Source organism: Gallinula chloropus (assembly GCF_964237585.1).
Source record: "Gallinula chloropus genome assembly, chromosome: 2".
In the NCBI taxonomy this organism is placed as follows: domain Eukaryota; kingdom Metazoa; phylum Chordata; class Aves; order Gruiformes; family Rallidae; genus Gallinula; species Gallinula chloropus.
The window spans coordinates 110823477-110842605 of NC_140086.1; the positions used below are offsets into that span (position 1 = coordinate 110823477).

A 19129-nucleotide genomic window follows, 5' to 3' on the forward strand; every position below is an offset into this window, starting at 1 on the left:
GAACCAATTGGTAAGGTCTTTGGTTCATCAGCCCTAATGGAAAGCAACTGTACAAGTCTTCAACAGATTGTTTATTCTCTTATATAATTAAATGGCAGATTGTGAAACAAGGTCAGCAAACAAAAAGTATCAGCCTCCTGAAGCACAACTACATAATCATCTAGTGGCTTCTCATCTTTGGATCATCAATACTCCTGACCTTGAGAGCTTGTTTTCAGTTACATCTAACTTCCCCACAGTCCTCTCCTTTCCCATTCTGGTCAGCTGAGGTTACACTACAAGTGCATTGAGCAGTGGGGAAATGGCATATAGAAGACATGGAAATCCTCTGCAACATCTTACCAGTCTACTTCTGTTATGACACGGGGTTATTTTCTTTTTTTAATTTCAAAGAGTTGATACAAGTGAAAAGATTCTTCAAAAGGAACAGAGGAATAGGAATTTAAAAACTTTCAGAAAAAAGTGGGGCACAAGTATTATGAAAACATTTCTCCAAGAGAATATGTATTAAATTTATGACTGCTTTTGATCTCCTTCCCTGCCCCAGGATATTTAAAGAAGCTTTTAGAGCAAGGATTGACAGTTTGCTCTACAGAAAATACAATATTTTAATGCTTATTGTCTGTGAGTAATTAATCTTGGTTAAAGTAACTTTCCCAATTGATGTGTAAATTACAACATTGTGTCAGCGGTACTAGATATGAGAGGAATGAGGTCTGTAGTTATCTCACCTAGTTTCATCAATGTATACTGACTCAAGAACAGTCGCAGCATATTCCAAATTCTTCTTTAAGTCTACAACTGAAGCTTCCCCTCTCTCTAACTGCTTTACCAAAGACCGCAATCTACAGAAAAGGAAAACAGAAATCTCATTAGTACAAAGAGAAATAGGTTTGAGAGTGAGCATCAGTTCAAAAACGGATCCAGGATGAGAACGAGTGTACATGATTGGCAGGTGAAAACTTTTGGAAGTCTACATGGTTCTTTAAGCCATGTACTAGAATTAACAAAAGTAATTTTTCAAACATCAGTCGCAATGATGCCAAGCAAACATCACATTATTTTCAGGCTCAATGAAGCCAGCAAGCTATGACTGTCCTCTACTCATCCTGAAATAAATTAAAAAAGGTATCACTTGAAATTTAACACAGGAGCTAAGTGAGGACAATTTTATTCCAGCCCTAAGGAAGTAAGTAACTTCTTGAGTAGTATCTGTTGACAAACGTCCAACATTTATGATGACATATGCAAAATTGTACCACAGCGTATCTAGAAATGCTGTTGCAGAAATACTACACAAGATTAGGACATGCTATGATTTTCATTAAACCAATAAGTGACCCTTAGACTATCCCAACTATATTAAACAGAAGTCATGAAAGTTTTGGATTTGTTTTTTTTTGTTTGTTTGTTTTTTTAATCAGGTTGTTATTAGTGGGGTAGGACAGATTTTCTGAAAACAAAAAAATTGTATAGAAATTATCTCCTCTGTCAAAGATAATTAATATATTGATGCAAATTTTTGTCTCTTCCGCACCTTCACTCTTTTGTAAACCAGAAAAACAAAAAAAAAAGATGAAAAAGGAGAAGCAAATGTAACAGCAAAGAAAAAAATCCAAATATTTTAAACCATGGGATAAAGATTTGACATACTAAAACAGTTCTGTGAATGTCTTCATCCATGTTAAGCAGCAGTTAAATAAACGTTCAAATACACATTTAACAGTGCAGCAAGAATCCCAAGTTAATTTCTCCTGTTCAAGAGGCAAAAATTTCGAGTAGTTATCACATGATCTAAAGTTTGTCTTCTACTTGGGAGACTACTCTTCCTTGCCTCTTCTATATTCCATGGAGAAAAATAATTTCTTCCATAAGGTAATTCAGAACTAGAGCCCAATATAGGTGCCTGCTCTCAATTTATTAACCATAGTGGGAGCCCAACCTCCAACAGCAGACATGCATGAAATTCTTAAAATGAAGTATTTGTGCCCCCTTACTACCACAATTCCCCTGTGGCATCAGTGCATTCAGCAGAAATGAAGTCATCATGAGGCTGCATTTCACAGCAGAGCTGAGGAGCAGTCAGTCTGCCCATGTGCACTGCACCAACAGCTCTTTCCAGATGGGTTTCCTTCTGCTTTCCCCCACATAAACAGTGAGGCTGTGGAGAACAAAAATAATTTAAAATATCAATTGTTTCTTTGGCTAGGTCACACAAATGACATTCTTACTGACAGTGTTACTGCTGACACACAGTTACATACTTAGCTTTACAAAGAATCTTGAGCTAGACAGATACTCCACCTCCAGGAGAATTAACTCATCTGCTTATTGATGATTGAAAACCAAAAGTTATTGTTCAATACTTCATTCCTGATGTGAGAATGTGGTTGGGAAGGTTAGTGATGTACAAATACACTGAACATAACTCTTTTCATATCTGTAAGCCAGGTGGAGAGCATTCAACTACACCAGCACATTTCCCTCCAGTCCTGGAACTCAGCTCAGGCAATCAATAGTGCAACCTCAGACCCAGGAAAGAAGAAGCATGGCTACGAACTCCCATATCCCCTTTTCACTACAACTGCACCACCAGGTGTGAGCAGCAACACGTTGTCTTTGATGGGCAGAGCTAGGAAAGGTGCTCCTCCAACTTTCTGATTGATTCCAGTCTCAGGCAGTGCACATGGAAGAAATTCACCTCCTACCTAGAGCCAAATGATTGATCCCTCCTATCCATTCCCAGCTTTTCTTGCCAATGCAGGAGTGGAAGAAGAGGAAAAGAACACACAAAAAAGCAAATTACACATCCAAACAGTAAGCACTGGTTCACATGCCTCTTCCTTCCTTTATCCCATGTATGGGGATGTCCTGAGATGCAACCCCTTAAGTAGTTACCAGAAGCACTGTACACAAACCACAGGAGTCCATAGTGCAGGAGGAACATCATCCTAGGCTCTTTCTAGCTTTTATTTCATTGATTTAAGTACTTGGCAGCTCTATGCCACAAGTCATTCAAAATTCACGTTCAATAATAGCACAGTGAGTAACGGCCGTTTCATGGCACCAACATTTATCATCGATGAAGATTATGCGGAGTACTGAGTGCATCAATCACTTGGAGAAACAGGAGTAGAGTTATTATAATAAAATCTAGTCACATGATCAGCCACTCATGTGAAAAAAAATTGCTGTCTTTGTCTTAGCATCCATTAAGAACAACTATCACTGATTCATTGAGTCACAGCAGCTGCTGCCAGTTACCTTTACTAAATAAGAGGCTGATGATAGTTCATCTTTAATGCTTTCCATGGTTCTCTCTTTTTTCCTTTTTAAATACTTAACTACAGGCATAGAGTTAAGGTGAGGCTGTCCCATATCCAGGCAAATTTATTAGCTGAAAAATTCTGATTCAACATGACTGACATAATTCCAGATTTCAGTCAAATTCACCAAACCATTTTGACTGAAATAACATTACCACAATCTTCGAATGTGCTTAAAGTTTAGGAACCTGTTTTAAAGCAATAAAAGCAGAGGGAAATGTGCTGACTTCTGATCTTAATCCCAGAGAGCAGTCATTGCAGCGAGTAGGGTTCAGTCACATGTATCCTTGCACAGGAAAACACTGAGTCAGGCTACCCCCTAAAAGAAACATACTCAGTAAAAGAAACATAACCAATTTAAGGATCTCAGTTAATCATTTTCTTTGCTTTATCATCACTGTCCGTTTTGTATGAACAAAACACATTTTTTTCAGCCAAAGCATGTTTTGTTCTGTTCCGTTTTAAAAGTTTGTTATTTAGATGAAAATCTAAACTTTCAGTGTTTGTTTGGGTTTCTTTTCCCCCCTTTTCCTTTCACATTCAGAACTAACAATTTGTACAGACCTATCAGACCTAGTTCGGCTGAAGCCCATGGAGCTAGTTGTAGGAGAAGCAGATCACTCCTGTGCGAAAGGAGATGCCAGGCCAGAAGGGAGGTGTTGGCTAACATGAAGACCATGGTACACACCACAAGTGAGCCAGAAATTTCTCAGATTACAGCAGTTACAAAGAGCTGGTTAGTCACACATTAGCTCTAAATCCAGTTGCTTAATTATATTGAGATACAGCTAATGCCTTTCTTAATGAGATTTCAAAGGGAAGCTATTCCTTCAGTCTTCAGAATTTCTGTGAACATGTGACAAATACTAAGGAAAAAGTCTGAGAGCCTTTGTACTACTCACAGTTACTCCATACTTTCAGTCCTTGAATAATCCCTTAACTGCCCAAAGGAAAAGCCTAGCTAGTTCTTAGTAATACTATGCATTTTAACTTCCTCTGACCCCACAGGGAGCTCAAGTAGGTGTACAATCTTGGAAAAGTGGCTAGACCAATTCCAAAACATCACCTCCTGCACTGACCGTCCAAGGGAAGTATCTGTATGCACCCATCCTAAAACACCCTGAGAGTACCTGCAAATAATCCCACCGAATTCTGCAAAGCAAATACATATGCGTAAAGCAATACATTTTTGTAGAGCAGTTGGGTTGAGTCCTCAAGGGAAGGTGACAGGTTATACAAAATGAATGCTGTTCCACAACCCTGCTCCGGCTCTTTTTCATGTTTCCCCAAAGTACTACCTATCCTGAGATTCGGGGAGACAGGACACAAGTGACTAGAAACCAGGCAAGTTAGAACAGCTCAAAGACCCAAAGCCACTCTAGATCCAAACTGAATAGCAGGAAAGCACAAAGATGATTTCAGAGCGTTACTGAAATGTAAAATTTCTGAGTAACCGCTCCAAGCATTCTCCTCTCTGTTATAAATAAAACAGTATCTGTGTACAAATATTTATCTCCTTAGCTAGAGGGCTTGCTTTTATGCTGTCGATTTTTTTTAAAAATAGCATTACATATCCCTACAGAGAAGATTACTACCACAGTCTGGATTCCAGTCAGCTTCAATTAATATGCAAAGCACACATATTGTCTGAATACTTGGGGCAAGTTCCTCCGCCTGGGTGTAAAGCCTGCAAATCCTCATGGTTAGTCTCCACATCTAATTTCAAAGCTTTACAACTGTGATTCACCACACCCTTTCAAAAGTCCAACTCAATCTTTTCCTCAGCCAAAACCTCCAAATCTTGGAGTGAATATTAAAAATTTAAAAATATAAATATTTATCCCTGTTTCACTCTTGATATTAATGGATAAACAGTTTGATATTGGCAGCTGAACCTGATTAATATGCTGTTTCAACCATGATAGTCTACTACCTGGCAGGTGAAGTTTGTAGAAAGCAGAGATAATTTTTATTATAGCTGGGAAAAGAGGACAAGCTATTGAACACAGAACAGCTAGAGCTGATTAAGTATTCTCTCGAGACAATGTTCTTTCATCAATTGTCACTAATTCTTTGAGATCAAAAGCTATTCACAAGCCTCTAAGTCTGATACAAGTTTTACTGAGAAAGCCTGCAGCAGAATTTCTTACCAACACTAAGACTGGGGCACGTAGCTAAGGCCCTCACCAGAGAGAGGAACCCTGGACTGAAGTGATCACCTCTTGGTCCTTTTTAACACCTATTGAAACTGGATATTCCAGAGCTCAGGCAATAGAGGGAATCACCTTTGATAGGTCAGACCTAAAGAACAGCTCACTGGGACACAGGCAGGACTTTTACCCTAGACCAGAAAATCCTCATGAGCAGATTATGTCTGGGTTGTGAGTTCAAAGTTTGCTACAGATATGGGTTGGAAGAAAATTTTCAAACCTTCCTGTGCCCCATATGAGGAGAGGAAGGCAGGTGTGGTCCACACTGTATTAAAAAAGGGTTTGGATTTATCTTTCTGCAAGATATGAAAGCGTTCTGAAATCTTCAAGATATTTGAGCAACATTAGAACTTCCGGCCTCACTAATACTGACACCGCTAGCTAAAATGAGGTACTGGCTTCTTTGCTGCAATGACCTCAGAAAAGATGTGTCTGTCTTATATCCTTTCAAAGATGTACAAATGTCATGCACACAAATAAAAAAACCCCACTAAATCATTCCACAACTACAGCTATACATGAGAATGTCCTTTCTCAACTCTTTTGAGAGTTTTACTGATGTAACAGGTTTTACTGATACATCAAGGATACACAGTACAACGAAGTTTTGCACAGATAACTTAATTTTATGGACACCTGACAAAAATGGGTGCATATAAGAACAAAAATCTCAGGTTTCATATCCTGAACGCTGGCTTCATATCGCAGGAGAGAATCTGTTCTTGCTATTCCTCATGTTTCCAAAGCTTTGGAATTAACTTTTAGAATTTAAGTCAAAGTTTCCCTAAGCAGACAACATGCCGTTGCATTCTGACACCATAAGCAAACAGTTTGGGGGTTCCCTGTAAACACAAAGGGTCCTGTAACACATTCCCTAAGAACTCAGGTTTGCTCTCACAGCCTCTACCTGTTCCTGTGAAGTAACTTTGTGCTAGTGAGGCATTTCCTTTAGTCTCAAATGTCCCCAGTGTTCAATAGAAGTGGGGATACATCTAAAAGGTGTTGCAATTGCGTATTGGGTAAGAATGCAAGCTGGTACGTATCCATATAAGAAACTAAGTCTAATAATGTTAATAAACATTTCCCTCCTCCCCCAGATATTGTCAGCATTAACTTCAGTATGGGACACTATTTACAGTCCTGCTCAGCACAGACGTTCACAACCAAAAACTGGCACACAGTGAGACCGGTCCCAGTTACAATAAGGTCCTTTATGAGTTTGCTGAAGGCAAAAAGAACATCATTACGATAGCCATAAAGTAGCATTTTCACAGGGACAAAAATGTTTTTGGGTTTGTGCTTAGACACTGTTTATTTTAGGGTTAAATGTACTGACCTGCTTCGCCAACAACCCTGCGTTGGGTTGACTGACAAGAAGCGTGTTTCGTTAAGAAGTGTCTTTGGGGAAGAGCTATAAGGCTGATAAAGAGGAAACAACCTGCCTCAGCAGGTGGAAGAGCTGGGGCGAGGCCTGAGAGGCTTGAAGTCCACAGAAACTGGGGGGAAAGGTAAAGGTGGCAGGGGAAGATCGCCACCACCCACCCAATTCAAGGACAATGCAAAGGACTCCCACACACCTTCAAGGAGCATGCATGGTGATTTGAATATGCTGTAATTACTAACCAATTCGTGTAAATTTAGGCAGGTGTTTCTAATCCTGGAACAAGATTAATAGGTTGGAAAGTCTGCGTGTAGCGGGCTAGTTGTGTGGAATTACCACCTAGCAACCATCTCTGCACAGACATGGATTAAGTCAAATACCTGTTCTCTGCGTGTATAGTGGCATACCACACACCAGGTAACGACCCCACTTTTAGGACAACAATTACAATTAGACACTAATGAGGAACACTTTCAGCAAATCCTTGTCACTCTGACTCTGTGAGCACAAACAAGAGGCACCTTCTGCTATCAGTTGGTGTTCATGTGTTTTTTACTAGTCAAATTATGAAGTGAAAAACCAAGGGAATGATTTCAAAGACAAGTCATTTGTGATAACATCCTTTTGATAGCCAGCTCAAATTGCTTTTTAAAAAAATTCAAGTAAATAAATAAAGTTAACCACAAGCATTAGGCATCAACAAAATAATAATAATCAAAAGTAGACTTGATTGCATAAATGCCAGTTTCAGTTTATACACAGAAAAAACCCAACGGTTGCTGCTACAGGCCGGAAAGACAAACATATGCTGAACTGAAAGAGAAAAGCTTGCCTTCTGATCTACAGTACATTCCTTACTTTTCTCTGGGAAACTACCATAATTACTGGTAGGAAATTCATGAATAAATTTGAGAAACAGATGTTCACTGTGCAGTCAACTGCATTTCTATTCAAGAACTGCTACACAGAAATAGGTGTGCATCTGCTGTCTCACTGTAACATACAAACTCAATAAATACAATATTCCAGGGATATAACAGGGTCAGAGAACACATGCAGAGGAGCTAAACAGTGACTACATAAGAAGGTCTGTCAGGTGCCCCAAAAAAACATTCGACTGCCTGACAGTGTGTAAAGAAACTGCACAGCAAACACACAGGACGTGTAACACTGTCCAGAAGTACCCATGCAGTTACACAGCACAATGCTCGTGTGCAGTAGCCTCCGTGAGCCAGGTGGACAGATGCCTCCACAGTTTGCGTAGCAGACCCTTTGATGCTCCATTCAAATAGTAGGTTGGTGGGAGGGTATACAGCACACAGAGAAAGTAATCCAGGAGCTCACCATGTCTTTTGACAACAGTCAGCAGGTATGATTCATCCCACAGTCTGCCACATCTCAGTCTGAGGCTCTGCATACATGGCATGTGTGAACCACCGAAGAAAAGACAACCCAGAAGCCAGCTCCAGCAGTAATCCTCAAAGCACAACTGAAAATAGAGTAACTGGTAGCCTGTGACCCAAGGGATTTGTATTAGGCTTGATAGTTATCTTCTCTGACTGCTTTTGCATAGAGAAATGCAAGCGTCAACATCCAGAGGAAGACAAAAACCCCATGTGTTTGCAAGGAACAATCAGTGAAACACAGAGCCTTAGTACACTGGCATTTTTCAACAGAAGAAACTACCAATTTACCAGCAATTTCCCAAGTAATTTTTTTTGTCTTTCTCGTGTTTCCTGAAATATCTTTTTTCCTTTGAATTAAAAAAAAAAAAAATAATGAAGTAGTCATGCAAGTCTGACAATCCAACAGCAATAAATTCAGTGGCCTTGGCAGAATAGTGAGTACCTTCTTTCATCTCACCTTAACTCAGGTAAGTGTTTGACCACATTAGTCAACTATAAATGAAACCACACATAGTTGATATTTTCACTTCACAGTCAAATTCCTTCACACCTATTACAGGAAGGGAAGTCCTGTGCCCAAAACACCGTCAAACTTCGGCTTACTGGAGGATTTTCAATAAAACCACAGCCTAAATAATTCCTCACAACCAAGGCCTTTGAATTACATGTCTCCATCTCCTGCTACTCAAAACTTCTAAAGGGTGCACTCTCCTCATCTGCAAACAAGCTCCACATTCTCGGGTTCTGAACTTTGTGAACTGAGTCAGAAAATATAAGCAGTAAAAAGCCTTGATGGGGGTAAAATTTTGATATCAGAGTCTTTGGCAATGAGGTCATTGGAAGTCCTGGTCATGAATCGTCTTTTTTTTTTTTTTTTCTTTCCAAGTCACCACCTCACCTGGCACTCAAATTTTTGTAGAAATCAGGCGCACAGATGACCCCAGAAGTCACTGGAGATTGATAGCCAGGATGAGTCACCTTCAAAAGCTGCCTGTCATACTTCCTCAGGAAAGGGTGTGCTGCCTTTTTGATGCCCCTTCTTGTGCCTTCCTTCTCCCATTAATGGTAGAAATCAGCTAAAAGATGAGCTTAGGCGATCATTGTGGTTTCAGACAGCTAAGATAAGGTGAGATGACTCCACTGTATAAACTGAGAACTGAATGAAGGTAAATTTCAAATGTGGGAGAGAATGAACGGCTGCTATATAGTTGTTTTCACAACTAGCCATCTTCTCACTAGTGCTTCCCAAAGTAAGCTTTCCTTTTGGCAGACTACTTCTTTCTGGGGCACTAGCGTGAATGAGTTTTTTGGGGAAACTGAAGGATCACTGGATTTGTTGAAAATGAGATCCAAAGAAAGCAAATGAAGTCTCCCTGAATTCAGCCTTTCCAAATCACTCACGCCTTTTATAAAGAGTGAACTCAGTTAACATGTCAGCCACAAATCTAACAATTTTTAATTTGCATCTTTAAAAATAAGTACCTGAAATGAACCATCTAAATTTGCATTTGAGCCAACTAACACGTACTGTCAGCTTAGTGTTGATGCAGTCAATGACGCATTCCCCTTTGTTTTATGCAGGCGGAATTTTTTTCTTTGAAACTACAATTATCACATTTCTGGGTCCTCAAACAAGGTCATTCTTCCAAATGATGCTAGCAGATTGCTTTGTGCAGATCTGAATGTCAGCACTCCACACTGGCTCTTTACTTAATGCTCACTGCAGAGATCAGGGAGAAGTTCAATAGATAATTTCAAAATACTTCATTGTAACCCTAGTTCTCCCCCATCTGTTGCCATTAAAATATCCATGGGCAGAAAGTCTGCAATTATCTCATTCTTTCCAGGTCCTAAAACCAATTACATTCCAGAGCAGCTTTTAGGAACCCACAGCACAGTTAGGCAAGTGCAGATCAGAGTCCACGTGCAGTGTCAAGTTAAGAAATACATCCCTGCCTGGTCTTCAGAAATGCCCAGTAACAAAAGGCAGGAGAATCAGTTCCCAGGCCGCTTCTTTTACAACCACCTTCAGCCATCAACACTTTGAGACCCAGATGAAGACTACATCGCAACTTATATCCCATCAGCCACTGCAAGAGACAGGCACAGATCAGCAGTAGAATCCCTTATGACCTCCGCTCTTTGCTGGGTTTGGGATTGGCAAATTTGTACTTACTCCAGACCCCTACATTCCTCTAGATCCCTAAGGCTGCTCCATGCTCTTGGTCACTGTCACTGACCCCACTAGGCACCGGCCAGCTGATATCAGCAAAGGATTTTGTGCTATATATAAATCTGGATTTATAAAGCATTTTTCCATTAGCAATGCATTTTACACAGCCACTAACTTTCATTTTCGCTACGACTGGAGGTAACTCATTGATAAAGCATTTCAGATTTTGTTTATTCTAAACTGGCATAAATGGCAAATGCTCAGATTTCTGCTTTAAAAAATCAGGCATTGCCTTTATATGTAAGACTTACACCCTTCATTGGTAGATTTTGGATGCACAGGCACCGAGGCTTTTAGACAGGTTTAAGATGTGAAGCCTCACTTTTCTGCTTTTCTGATTTCCAATCAGGACAACATATATACCAGGAATATTACAGAGCTAATCGATTGACATCATTTGTGCAGCTGATTTGCTGATCTAAAACTAGAAAAAAATAGCTGAGTCAGTACTATGAATTCTATTTATCCCTTCATTAAAGCTCTGCTCTGCACTTGTAGCCTGAAGAAGGCTCAGGAGTTCTCCACACTTCTCTGGTAATACGTGCATTTGTTACCTCAGATACTTAATATGCCTTTTCTCAATACACAATTTATTCTAACTAATATTGTTAAAAGTCAAGCTGTTGTTCTTCCAGAGCCTAAAATCTCAGCATTAAATGGCAAAATCATTTCCCTCTTGGAGGCTGCAAGTTGGTCAGACTGTAGGTCTACAAAACCAAACCCATTCTTGCTACCCGTAATTATCTTTATCTTGAGGAAAGCATTCCTAAAGTCAGGAGTAAACATTCTCTTGTCTTTTGCTGAAGGCTGGAAAACCAAGGCCGTTGCCAACTTTTAGCTGCACATGGAGAAGGTGTTGAGCTACATATTTGCCATGACAAAAATTTTTAACCTGAGCGCTATGGGGACAACCATAGTCTTTGGCAAGAAAGGGCCAGGAGAGACAATTACAATAGGAAAGCTGAAGGTTAAAAAAACAGTTGAAATAGGGTCCTAGCCATCTTTTTTTATTTTTAATAGTTCTCCATACAGTGGTCTTTGTTGACACTCTGGTCTTTGCCCTGCAAACTGCTTCCTCATCTACTTTAACTTCCAACCTGGCTAACAGAGCCAGGTGCACTGAGGCTAACCAGCCTTTCAAACTTGTACGCTTGCTAATCATAGAATGGTCCAGGTTGGAAGGGACCCCAAGGAGCATAGAGCTCCAACCCCCCTGCCACAGGCAGGGCCACCAACCTCCAGGCCTGGATCTACAACAAGGTTGCCCAGGGCTCCATCCAACCTGGCCTCGAACACCTCCAGGTATAGGGCATCCACCACCTCTCTGGGCAGCCTGTTCCAGCACCTCACTACTCCCTGTAAAAAATGTCCCCCTAATATCTAATCTAAACCTTCCCTCCTTTAGCTTTAGTCCATTCTCCCTTGTCCTGTCATTATCTACCCTTTTAAAAAGCTGATTCCCCTCCTGTTTCTATGTTCCCTTCAGGTACAGGAAGGCTGCAATGAGGTCCCTCTGCAGCCTTCCCTTCTAATAGCTGGACTTACCGCAGAACCACAATCTGGCTGCTGCAGCACTGCTAGTTAAAGTTCAGGTGAAAGCAAATTTCAGAGCCATTCTCATCTCTCCAAAACAACATGTTTGAGATCAACTCAAAAAGGCTATGCAAGCATCTCAAGAAGTCATTCCTAAGAATACATCACGTATTTTTGTCTCTGTGGAATCTTACCTCCTTGTTTTAATTGCCATAGCTCACCTCTCATTTACTGAGCCATCAAAAAAGAGTTCAAATGGCTGCTTCAGCTGGTACAAACTACTAACTGCGAATGTCATGGAAAAACCTCAAGATTCCATGAAATACATATTCAGCAGCCTGCTGGGTCAAAAGTGCAGTCAGCCAAATTTGGAGGGTATGACTGGGAAATGACCTCTTGGGGGAAGAGAAACTTTTGAAATTGATGGCTTGTTCATTGTAGTATGAAAGAAATTAGCAGGTAGAAATAAAACAATGCAAAGTTTACACTAAAAATCATGAAAAGAAAATAGTGTGCAGCTGACAAAATGGTAAACTGTAGGAAGCACTTTTTGTTCGTGGCTGTTCATGTAAGAAAGGGGAAAAAATCGTCTGAGATTTCCTGCACGCACTCAGTGGAACACAAACAAAGCACTTCAAAAGCATCTGTTTGAAATAAACCAAGATTAGAAAGAGGAGCAGCACTAAAAATGTCTTTGAATAGTGATAATAAGAAAAAGATGCAACAAAGAACAACAGGAAACTTGTAAAGGTCACTTATTAAAATAAACTACTTATGCATATTATTATTGCATTTACAAGGGCACATGTGTCCCATCTCCATCCCCTGCGTGCAATGTTGGATTGATGGGGGTTGGGCTCCATATCTGGAGGTCCTTTCCAACCCCTACAATTCTGCAAACCCCACAGTTCTGTACATCCCACACAGGACTGTCATCAGGTTGCAGATATCTACAGATGAATTAGCTTTGCCTTCCTACTGTAGATGCTCTCAGTGCTTCAGTTGGACTCACTACTGCAATACCCAAATACCTGCTTGCGTCAGGCTCTGACGGAAGGAAGCATTAGCTCCCAAATTATCTTTCTGCAGATGAATGTTTTCATATTCTTTGTGGTAAATTTTCATTCCTCAAATACCGCTAAACAGGCACAATAAATATGTATTAGCTTAGTCTTGGCACCATTACTACCTTGTTTCTCCACATCCTTGCCTTTCCTTCCTGTTTTCCTCCCTCACCCTCACTTTTGGCTCCACTATGTCTAGTGGAAATTTCAGTAGGAGCGTCTCAGTGATTTGCTTTGCTTGACCTTCTTCAGGCCTATCCCTGCATTATGTCAGTAAGACTGCAAAACAACATCAATAATGCAGTGGGACAAACAGATACTGAAGCTGTCCAAAGCTTATTTTGCCATCCGCTTCCCTAGACAATACAGCACTTAGATGGCCACAACATGGATGCTGAGAAGCCACTCCAGCTAAAAAGCATCTGAAGACTTTCTGCCAAGTAATGAAGAGAAAGCCTCACAAATACTGTGTCAAATGGCAACATTGTGGTAGCATCAGAGGAGATGGAAGGGAAAGGATGTGTATTGGGACAGCCAGTTTGTTTAAAAACAATCACACTAAGCATTAAAGTAAACATGATACTTGTGCACTTTACCAAACTATCAAAGATCATTCTAATCTTCATCTAACAGACCAAAACTTTTGAAGGTATACCCAGCCTGCCTTTTCCCAGTTTTCTCCAATTTACAATACCAGTGGTCATCATTGCAACCTCCTGCTAAGCACACTAACTCATGAACAACTCAAGTCAGAGACAGCAATGGCAGATCTGAACAGTATCCATGTTCTTACAGTCTTTCAGTAAGGTTTGGATGAACATCTGGAATGATGTTTACACATTCTGTCCCACTGCAAAACTCATAAACAAAGCTAGAGCTCAGTCTACATACAGTCTGCCTTTATTTGTTCCACACAATAATCTACTCCAATTTAATGTCAACACTGAAGATCTCTCATCTATATGGGAAACCAGACCACAAGATACTGTATGGGGATCTTATTAATGTTTATAACTATCTTAATTGTGGGAGACAGAGGGAAATAGCCAGCCTCTTTTTGATTATCTATGGGGACAGGACAAGGGGCGATGGCTTCAAGTTGGAACACAGGATATTCCACATCAATACACAGAACAACTTTTTCACAGTGAAGGTGACAGAGCACTGGGACAGGCTGCCCAGGGGGGTTGTGGAGTCTCCTTCTCTGGAGATACTCAAGACCTGTCTGGAAACCGACCTTTGTGACCTGTCCTTGGGAACCTGCTATGGCTGGGAGGTTGGACCCAATGATCTCTGGGGGTCCCTTCCAACCCCTACAATTCTGTGAATCTGTAATCAAGCAACTATTTACCTCAGTGAGGATACAATATTTTAGTCAAGCAGCGGTTAAATGCAATGATACTGATGTGAATCACTGCTAGTGAAGAACTATTCTAAGATGCTAGGAAAAAAGTACTAAGAAAAGTTAAAACTTAATTTTTAAGAGCTTAAAAATGCATTGTGAACCTGGAATGGCAAGTGGGGGAAATACACATCATTACCACATGGTTTTCAGGCATTTTTGTAACCATGAGTTAACATGAGATAGGTGGAAGACTTAAATGATCTTGCCAGGAGAAAATGCTGGAGTCTGATCAAAACAGGAAGACTTTGCCAGTCTAGGGTATGAAAATCATGATGTTTCCCAGCAGTCTTCATTCATCCCTCAAAAATCATTAACTTTAACAGTAGAGTAATACTCTTGAGTGGAATTAACTGGATCTGAAAGGACCCAACATAAACATTCTTATTGGATTTCCCTTGAGACAACAATTCTGACTAATGAATTCAGAGTAATCAAAGGACTTTAAAGAGAAGAAAAACAATAAAGGCATGAATAGTTTTAGCATAAGTGATATCTTTTAAACATAGTTGCTTAAGAAAATGCATGCAATGCAAAGTGCCTGTCCATCTCTAGAGATCAATGAAACTACTAGTCAATTTCAGACAATGTCAAGGACTGAACCTCCATTGAGGAAGTCACAGCAGTGTAACCTCTCCACTATTACTAGACAAGAAGAACTCTAAACAGAGTCTCAGCTCTGACACAGAGGAAACCAGGATTCCTGAGTGCTAGTCACACTTGCAACACTAAACGGCTCAGTGAAAGAACAGTATAGTCAGCCCCTACATCATTCTCTGCAATGAATTAAAACCAGGTGAACATATATGCCAGATTCAACCACTTGGGAAAGAGTAGGAACAGTAGATAACTGGAACAGTAGATAACTTCCCCCATGCTTGGAAATTTGCTTTGGAAAGTTGCCTCTAAAATTGCTATTGATCAGCAGAAAGGCTGGACAAACTCATAAAATGTCAACAAAAGTGCTGCTGCCAGAAAAATTGCCTACAAAATTCACACTTATGAATTAAAACTCAAGTGGGGAGAAAAAACCTCGGATTTTTAACATTGTGATGTTTTGGATTAGGATTTACACTGGTCTACCCAGAACTGATGCTTTGAAAGAACACAAAAATATTAGATTTTGTATGCTATTCCTCAACTTCAACCAACACTAAAGGAACAATACAATCCTGTAGTTTCTTTCCTATGTAAACATTGCTCATTTTGCAAATTATAAAAGTACAAAGTTACATTTGCAATGTTTTTTCTAAAACTGCATAAGAAGAGAAGGAATTCAAACACTGAAGTAGAGAGTGAGTCATCCCCATAATAATTTACATTAAATAACTGATAAGGAGAAGAAAAGGGGAAAAAAGTTAATAAAAATAAAGCAACAGATTTTAGCAAACTTGTAATACTTCTCTACCCTTTGCAGTATTGAACATCTTGTGTAAAATAAAAAAAATGGTTTAGGAGATAACTACTTAAGAAAAAGCTCTTTGCAAATATTCAGCCTTACACTGTTGTCAGTGCCAGGGCTTGTGAAAAGCGAGCACCTGAGAAAACAGGAGATTCAAGGAAGAGGGCTTAAAGAGGCCTCTCTCAATGTCTGTTGAGAAGGAAGAGGCTAAATCTGTATGTGTGCTGTTCCCAGAACGATTTCAAAAGGGGCAGCAAAACTATGTGTGGAAGCCCAGAACGAATGGATGAAATTACAAGCTAGAAACAAATCTCAATTTCTTTACTTTCAAAAGCACCCTGGAAAAAGTCTTCTCCTTTGGCTCTGGCATCCCTTCAGATAAGCTCTTTCATAAGAGGTTCTTACACATGGAAAAGTCCAGCTACTACATTTTACTTCAGTTTACAAAAGGCCCTTGTGGGACTGCTGAATTTGTATAGGTCATTAGCTGACACTGGTACATAAGCACTTGTGATACTTGCAACCCAGCTTGCTTGGGATTCAGGCTCACTGTCAGTGTTGTCCCATTGCCCTATGAATTACAGTCCATAATTTTTTTCTCTGACCATAAACCCAAAATTTTCAAGGGAGAAATTGTTGGGTTTTGCTCAGCAAAACGAGGATTTTTCTCTTCCAAAAACCCACAAGGATACAACACTTGTCTCTACCTCACTGTGTTAAGTTACCAGAACTTGATCACCTTTAATCAAAAAATTCCTTTCTTGCCAGGAGTGCAGTGGTAGAGAAAATCAGAAAATAGAGGCTCCCGTGTAGGTAATAGCAGAGGCAGATTGCATATCGCATCTCAGGCTACAGGCCAAGAAAATCACCAGCTGCTAATAAATATTTCAGTTAATAATTTGTAGTCCAGTAGGGAGCAGCATGAAGCACGGTAAGGTAGTTTCAAATTCTGAAGAAAACCTTTCTGAAATTACATTCCAGGATGCTTGGTTTTTTTAATACATATATTGTTTTGCCCCTGTGGGCCCTATGGCAATCCTGTTTTTTTCATCAGGGCATGCTTCCTTTCTAAACATCACTGGGAAGGGAATTTGTTCTGAACATCATTTAGTTCATGCTGCATCCATTGCACAGAGTTTGAATTCATTGGTAACAAAGAAAATGAAGGAAGAGGGCAAACATTTGTTGTTGATACCTCCAGAAAGTCTGCTTGCTAACTGCCCTGAGTAAACAATACAGGATAGCATTCTCTGGTGCCAGATGGGTTCAGCTGCACACGGACGCCGCTGAGCCCTCAGAGCACACCATCTGCTTCCTCAAAGGTGGGTTGGTAAAAGCAATGTTAGAGGTCATTTTTGAAATGCACAGATTCTGGGAAGAAGCTCAGGGTTTTAAATAGAAGTCAGAGGTATTGATTCATGGAATGCCACAGACGAGACAGGCAGAGAGAAGCTGTGGGGGAGCTGCCTCTTCCAGCACTTAAGGCAACGTACAATTACTTCAGATACGAGGTTCAGGGTAGCTGAAGGGACACTGCAGAAGGGAAAGAAACATGAAGATACATATTCTGCATGGTAAGTCTAGGAGGGGAGAGGCAGCAACCTGGCAAAGCTTTAAGCATTTAAAGCTTTAAGCTTTACATCTTGATTTAAAGATGGAATTTTGAAACAATGCACTGCCTCAAGTAGTACAAAAACCTCTTTTCTCTGATCGATTCCTTACAAGTGCATTTTCTTCAGCTTGAGGGTACAGGAGCTTCCTGCTGGTCTCTACTTGTTGCCTCCTGAATCAATAGCCTTGAGACACTGCACCTAGAATGTGATCTTATATTTTTTCTTCTCAGCCTTTGCTTCCTCTCTAGTTCCTCTGTTATTTCTACCTGCATATCACCTGTTTTATACAGACAGTGCAGCAGAAATCACCAGAAGTTCAATAGTCCATACACCCTGTTCAGCTCCTACAGCACACACTTAAAAAGTACGAGCCAAATATGAGGCCAAGGGGTCTTTGGTATAGAGAAGTGTGAAAAACAGAGCACGTTCACCATCCCATGAGAACTTCGTAGTGATATCACTGTTCTAGTGTCCCAGCACATTCTGTCAATAGACCAGAATACCTTGAGACAGGGCCAAACACTTCCTCAAACTGCTGAGTGTTCTTGTGCCTATGGAGAGAGCTACCACATAGCCTGGGGACTGGCTGTGTGACTCAGGTCAGCAGAGCCTCAACACAACTGTACTCGGGTCTACAGGCCAAAAAAGCCCTTACAGTATTCTACAGAAAAAGGGCCAAGGTAGGCATGAGCAGCTACCTGGACACAATTCCTCATCACTGCCATTGCCAACTACCTGAATCTGTGGTCTATGGCCATGAAACATTTTTGCTGGTTCAGGATTTCGGGTCGTCACTTAGCAAGGTGGTTCATTTCTCTAAAGTCTACATCCAAACACATGTACACCAGACACAGGAATAGCAGGATAAAGCAATACACAGAACTGAGAAAATATCAAGTTGAAAAGAGAAAGAAAAAAAAAAATCACAGGAAGAATTGATCATGAGGAGGAGGGAAAAAAAAAAAAAAAAAAAGAGACATATGGGTTGTTTGTCTTCCCCTTCTTATTTCCAGAAATAAAACATCACAAGAATGAAAGCTTCCATTGATGAATACTTGTTGTATTAAGGTTGTAATGTTGCTCTGTCTTATGAATATAAAAGCTGAAGGGATAACAATAATACATAATACGATTGGGTTTACAATTATTGTGGAAATAAGAGCTGATATATTTCCACATCATCTTCACAAAGGAAGTGTAATAATCTCTCAAACTCTTCTTCAATAATCTCTGAATATACAAACTCTGAAGTGGAACCATCACTCCACACTTAAACCTAGACATAGGGAAGTTTGCAGAGGTTGGATGTTTCTGGGACATAGTGTTGATCCATTGTTCATGTTCGTGGATCAATTTCTATACACTGAAAAGTGCCTGGATGTTATTTAGCTACCTTAAAAAGACACAGTGTAGGCTGACATCCCAGCAAAAACAGGCTAGGCAGCATTTCCATCTACTATCATGATGGGTTTATTTTTTTGTGGGTTAAATAGCCAGAGCAAAGAATAATGGTTCTATGTGCTACGATCACTCCAAAAGGAAAATGTTCAATTTCAAAC

At 40.1% G+C, this 19129-nt stretch overlaps 1 protein-coding gene across 2 annotated transcripts in view; it reads right to left on the reverse strand.

Annotated features, from left to right (window-relative positions):
* PDE1C (phosphodiesterase 1C) overlaps positions 1 to 19129 on the reverse strand; it is a gene marked incomplete at both ends in the record, with an annotated part of 325232 nt that overhangs the window by 81223 nt on the left and 224880 nt on the right. For both annotated transcript variants that reach the window (XM_084280364.1, XM_084280365.1), the window contains one exon: positions 732 to 845. In XM_084280364.1, coding sequence (XP_084136490.1) covers positions 732 to 845 — 114 coding nt within the window. The remainder of the gene's footprint in view (positions 1 to 731; positions 846 to 19129) is intronic.